Source organism: Sciurus carolinensis, chromosome 11 (genome assembly GCF_902686445.1).
Source record: "Sciurus carolinensis chromosome 11, mSciCar1.2, whole genome shotgun sequence".
Classification (NCBI taxonomy): Eukaryota; Metazoa; Chordata; class Mammalia; order Rodentia; family Sciuridae; genus Sciurus; species Sciurus carolinensis.
Window position 1 is genome coordinate 73,210,332 of NC_062223.1, and position 6,485 is coordinate 73,216,816.

The following is a 6,485-nucleotide window of genomic DNA, read 5'->3' on the forward strand; positions in this document are numbered from 1 at the left end:
TTGAATTGTTGCTATACACATACTTGATTCCAAATTTGTTAAAACATAGATTCAAAAGAAAATATCAGGAAATAAAAAGCATTCAGAATTATAGGTGGTTGGGGTTAACAGTTTAAGAATATTCATGTGTAGCTGGTCCTCAAAATTATTTAGAATCAAGTGTTGCTTTTTGAAATCTTGTTTTCTATATAGGTCTACATGGTGCCAGAGAAGAAGCTTTGAGTCTAAATGAAAGAAGCTTTGAGCATAAAATCAGAAGACTAATCTAGGTAAATTGAAACCTGAACACAAGAGAGATTTTTTTCCTTAAGTATTAGTCAATCAATTGAATACCTTCTTAAATTATGAGCATCTGAGATTTTAAGATTTTTTTCACATATGTGTACACTAGTGGAAGCCACAACCGTTTCCTCAGTAAAATTGTTACTTGTAACCAACCTAAAATTTCTACACAATTAGGAACAATCAAGAATTTTGGGAGGAGAACATTTTCCAGACATGCCTGCGGATTTCTTTGGTCTTAACTCCATAGACAATAGGGTTGAGAAAAGGTGGGACTAACAGGTAAAGATTTGACAGGAGGATATGAACATATGGTGGGATGTGAGAACCAAACCTGTGAGTAAAGAAGGAGAAGAAGGCCAGGAGGTAGAATGGTAGGAAGACACAGATATGAGCTATGCAGGTATTGAAGGCCTTGACTCGGGCCTCCTTCTGGGGCAGTTGGAAGACAGTGACAAAGATTCGAACATAGGACATGGTAATAAAGATGATGTCAAATCCTAGGATGGCAAAGGCAACAAATAGGCCATAGATCTTGTTGACTCTGATGTCTTCAGCTGCCAGCTTCACAATGGCCATGTGCTCACAATAAGCATGGGAAATAACTGTAGTTCTGTAGAGTTTAAGGCGGCATTTGATAAGCAGCAGGGTTGGTAATACAAGAATGGCAGCCCTTAGTGTTGCCCCAACACCAAGATGTGTCAAGAGTTGTCGGGAAAAGACAGTAGCATGTCTCAAGGGGTTACAGATGGCCACATAGCGATCCAAGGCCATTGCCAGCAGGATGCCTGATTCAGTTGCCTGGAATGAATGGATAAGCCACATTTGCAGCAGGCAGGCATCAAAAGAGATCTCTGGCCAATGAAACCAGAAGATGCCTAACATTTTGGGAAGAATACAGGTGCTAAGTGCCATGTCTGTGGCTGCCAACATGGCCAAAAAAATGTACATGGGTATGTGGAGGCTGTTTTCATTTTTGATTATAAACAAAATGAGGGAATTTCCAGCCACAGCAACGATGTACATGGCACAGAATGGAATTCCGATCCAGCACTGCATGGACTCCAGGCCAGGAATCCCAATTAGTGTGAAAACAGAAGGCATGAAGAATGAGCCGTTGAAAGTGAGCATGGTGACTTGGTCAGAAGAGCCACGTGGTGATGCTGCTGTTTCATCTTCTAATCCATGTCAGGACTGAGGAATGAAAAATAAGGAGAACTTAATTTACTTTAGAAATATATTCTGTAGTTAAATTTGGAGAAAGATATTCTTACCTGCTTAATCCCCCAAACTCGTAACTTTCTTCAATCTCCTTTTCTAAAGTCATTGAGAAACCAACCATCAGGTTCCATGTTTCTCCCAGCCATGGTCATATTGAATGAGCAAAATTAGAGATAGTGCAGTGACCTGAAAGCTTGCCTTCTCCATCATTTTGCGGGGGTGTTTACTATTGCTTCATGTACTCCTATGATAACCTTAAAATGTGTTTCAGAAATACAAGGGCAACTATGACCCACATCAGGTCAACGGGAGGAGACTTTGCTGCTTCCTTATCTTTAAATTTATCCAACCTGGAACAAAGATTTCCCTTCTGAGTCTTCTCATTGAGAAACTTTTCCTTTTAACAGATATAAAATAATATGTTCAATGAGGTCTTCCTTATATCACAAAGTAATGTTGTAAACAAATTAGAAGTTTATTTCCTAATGATTTTATTCAGATACATTTATTAAGTATCCTTTATAGTCTTAGTATTGTTTAATGCATTTAAGTAAAAAGATAAATTAATTTATTCTATATTTAAGAATCAACTATGTTGTACTATATACCAAGAATTCAAAAACAAATCACCTAGTATTTGTTAAAAAATACATTAATAATCATTTACTCTCCTAACATCTTTGAAGGTTTCAGATTATATTACTTTCTTAGCTTATAATATTGGCATTATTATCCTTCAATATTAATGAACGAACTAAGAATCATTATAGGTAATTTTCCTTGGATATGAATTACATGGCACATTTTCATAGCAAGAAGAAAATGACAAAATTATATTCTCAGGTTTCATAATCCTAATTATAATTCAGTTAAAAGGATTATGAAATATACAACATAGTAAACTGAAACAGTCTGAGCTATATAAAATGCACTAAGGTTTTATGTGGTTTGTGCCTGTTCATTAACTGTTGCTATATACCTCCTTCATTCTCAAGGCACTTCCATCACAAGTGGTATAGAACACTTACATTACACATGCCTATATGATATATAACCACATATCCTACAGCATATCATCATGTTAATGAAAAAAATCAGTGATTCCTCTCAAAATTATAATTTTGCCTTTATCTGAACATAAATTTGAGCTGGGCACAGTGTCGCACACCTGTAATCCCAGTGGCTCAGAAGGCTGAAGCAGGAGGATCTTGAGTTCATTCAACACCAGCCTCAGCAAATGTGAGGTACTAAGCAACACAGTGAGAACCTCTCTCCAAATATAATATGGAATAGGGCTGAGGATGTGGCTCAGTAATTGAGTGCCCCTGAATTCAATCCCTGGCACCCCCCTGCCAAAAAGGTATGTTAATTTGAGAAATTTTACATTTCCACATGACTGATAATGGCCTTGGAAAATAACTAAAAGTGAAGATATAAGCTGGCTTTCACAATATATGTATAGAGTGATTAGAGGAAGGATAGTGAAAGTAGAGGAATGAAGCAACTAAACAAAATAGCAAGTTAATAAAACAGAAAAACATTTTCAATCATAAAACCATGGGTCATGCAGAAAAAGTATTCTACCTTTCTTCTCCACAATTTGTTTCCAAATCTCATGACATCTAACTGACAATCTGCTAGGGCGGGTTTTCTCATTGATGGCTGAACTACATTTCTTTGTTGTGAGGACAGTCTCTATAATTCTGATGATTTAACAGCATCCCTCTCTCCTACACAATGGATACCAGAAACAACAATTGAAAATGTCTCAGGCATTGCAAATATTCCTGGATCTGTGGGGAAGGGTGTATCAGAGATGGGGGCTGACCCTTGTTCAAGGGCCTTATACCCGAAAGGAGAAGAGCCATAACTTGAGTAAGGATTGTTGAACTTATATCACTTTAATCAAATTGAATAGAATAAAACTGGCTATACAGGAGAATAATCTTCAGTAGATACTAACCAGATTAAAATATATAAAGAAGGAAATACAAAGGAAAGAAAATAGACTGTTCAAAATCACAAGTGGGATGTATGCTGGCATTACAAATCAATAAGTATTTTAGCATTAAAGTGGCAAATGAGCGGGAATGATAAGAGCCATGGTTAATGAACAGGGAAGAACAAATGTATGGTAACCAATTTAAGCAAATAAATCTTGCAGGTGATAGGGCAAATTTTTTGCCCATTAGAAGTCCAATCTGTCAACAACTTGGTGGAAAACTAAAGAGTTTGAAAAGAGTGGGTTGAAATAACTTACTGGGAAGCTGTTTGCAATATCCCTGATGGCATATCATGAATAATGTGAAAATACTAAAAGAACAGCAAGGCAGAAAAATCTCTGGGACTCATTGACTTGATGCAGGAGAAGTTTAGAGAGAAGAGGCTGGAAATGTTCCTGGGTTGAGAATTACTGGAGTGGATGGTAAAAGGCAACCTGGGGAGGCACTTTGTGTGCACAAACATGCACATGTTACAAGGAGGAAAGATTGCTTTAATCTTTGAAATTCCTGAGCCAAACAATACGGAAATTTGGTTCTCCTCTGTATGGATATACCCTTAATCATTTTTGTTACCTACAATTCTTGTTCTGACTCATGGTAATTACCAACACTAAGAAGTTCTAACACATTTTGAGACCTCAATCTAAATTTCCTAAAGGGGCCAGTTCCCTCCCTGCAATATCAAGGAGCTCTTCTCTATCTCTCTCTGAAGTTCACTGTTTGGTTTTTGCCTCAAACTCTTCAGTGACACAAAACTCCTTTATTTTATCTGTGACAGTCTGTCACATTGCAGGAGAACTCTGAATGTCAGATAGATCCTGGTATAATTATCCTCAAACAGCCTCCAACTTAATTTTTCTTTAAAGTTGTACATCTACATTCCCATAATACACATATTCCATTGATCATAGCACTGAATTGTCCAGAATCTGAGGCCAGACTAGACATTTCAAATGCTGAATCTGCCAGCGAATAGCTTTCATGCTCTTGAGTCAGTTATGAAAGTAAGTTCCACAATGTCACCACTGGTAAAAATAAGACTAATGAACAGAACCACATTATAGGACGACTGAAAATTTAGTGATATAATTCATTTCAAGTACATAGACAGAATTATAAAATGTACTGTTCTCTCATAAACTGTCAGCTGTTAACTCACAGACAACTGCTCCTTCCCATGAAATAACTGAGACATTTGGAGATACAGAGAATTTCTTCTGAATCCCCTCCAGTCTCAGAGTGTATGAGCTCATGACCTTTTAGCAAACAAGTTTACATTCAAACATTACTCCAGTTCTCTAAAGGTCCTCCAACTTGTCTGAAAATTTTTTTCACCCTGTATTTTAAATGTTTGAGAAATATTCCAGAAAACGTTTATTACTCTGAGATTTTTTTTTTTTTTCTGAGTTGAAACTCAACTCTAGACACTTGGTTTTTATCATTCTGCCCTCATGTGCCCTCCTATGGGGTCACATGGGGTATGTGTTCTTTTGGAAACAAATCCTCCATTTCCCCACTGACATTGCAGAATCTCAAGCCCACATGCTTACCAGGGACTATCCACTGAAACAGGAACAGGACCCATAGAGAAGAATCTTTTGACTGTTTTAGGCAGTGAACATTCAGTGTTTTATACCATAGGGTGCCCCTGTGGGATTGGGTTTCTCTAGTTGCTTGTGAACTTAAGGTCTCCATAAGGCAAGGAGAAAAAGAAAACATAACGAGGTACAGAGGTTAAAGATTCTTTGTGTAGAGATGATGAGTACTTTTTCATATATTGATCACCTATATATCTTCTTCTGTGAAGTGTCTGCCCAGTTTCTTAGCCCATTTATTGATTGGGTTCTTTGTATTTTTGGTGTAAAGTTTTTTTAAGTTCTTTATAAATTCTGGAGATTAGGGCTCCGTCTGAAGTGTGTGTGGAAAAGATTTCTCCCACTCCGTAAACTCTCTTTTCACGTTATTGATTATTTCCTTTGCTGAGAACAAGCTTTTTAGCTTGAATTTATCCCATTTATTGATTCTTGCTTTTATTTATTACACTATGGGGGTCTTGTTAAGGAAGTCTGGTCCTAAACCAACATGATGGAGATTCGGGCCTACTCTTTCTTCTATTTGGTGAAGGATCTCAGGTCTAATTCTTAGATCCTTGATGCATTATACAGGTGATCAACAAATATATGAAAAAGTGTTCTTCATCTCTAGTAATTAGAGAAATTCAAATTAAAACCACCCTAAGATTTCATCTAACTCCTATTAGAATGGCTATTATCAAGAACACAAGCAATAATAAGTGTTGGTGTGGATGTGGGGAAAAAGGCACACTCATACATTGCTGCTGGAGTTGCAAATTGGTGCAGCCACTCTGGAAAGCAGTATGGAGAGTCCTCAAAAAACTTGCATTGGACCCTTCATTTGACCCAGCTATCCCACTCCTTGGCCTATACCCAAAAGACTTAAAATCAGCATACTACAGTGATGCATCCACATCAATGTTCAGAGCTGCTCAATTCACAATAACTAGGTTGTGGAACCAACCTAGATGCCTTTCAGTTGATGAATGGATAAAGAAACTGTGGTATATATACACAATGGAATATTACTCAGCCATAAAGAATAAAATTATGGCATTTGCTGGTAAGTGGATGAAGCTGAAGAATATCATGCTAAGTGAAATAGGACAAGCACAAAAAAATCAAAGAGCAAATGTTTTCTCTGATAAGTGGATGAAGATACATAACAATAGGGGTTGGCAGGGAGGGGCGAAGAGAAGAATGAAGAAAGTTTGGATGGTGTAGAAGAAAATGGGGCAGGAGGGATAGGGGAAGGAAATATTGTAGAATGAGACAGACAATATTACCCTATGGATATGTATGATTACATGAATGGTATGAATCTACATTATTTACAACCATAGAAATGAAAAGTTGTACCCCATTTGTGTACAATGAATCAAAATGCAGTCTGTAAAAATAAAAA

At 37.1% G+C, this 6,485-nt stretch overlaps 1 protein-coding gene across 1 annotated transcript; it reads right to left on the reverse strand.

The window, feature by feature from the left end:
• Positions 1-465: 465 nt before the first annotated feature.
• LOC124960287 (olfactory receptor 52A5) lies at positions 466-1,413 on the reverse strand. Its single transcript, XM_047518999.1, has one exon. It carries the CDS (start codon positions 1,411-1,413, stop codon positions 466-468), a length of 948 nt encoding a protein of 315 aa, XP_047374955.1.
• Positions 1,414-6,485: the final 5,072 nt, after the last annotated feature.

Coding starts and splice junctions, on each gene's coding strand:
- LOC124960287 (XM_047518999.1), bottom strand. CDS start 1,413: ATGCTCACTTTCAACGGCTCATTCTTCATGCCTTCTGTTTTCACACTA.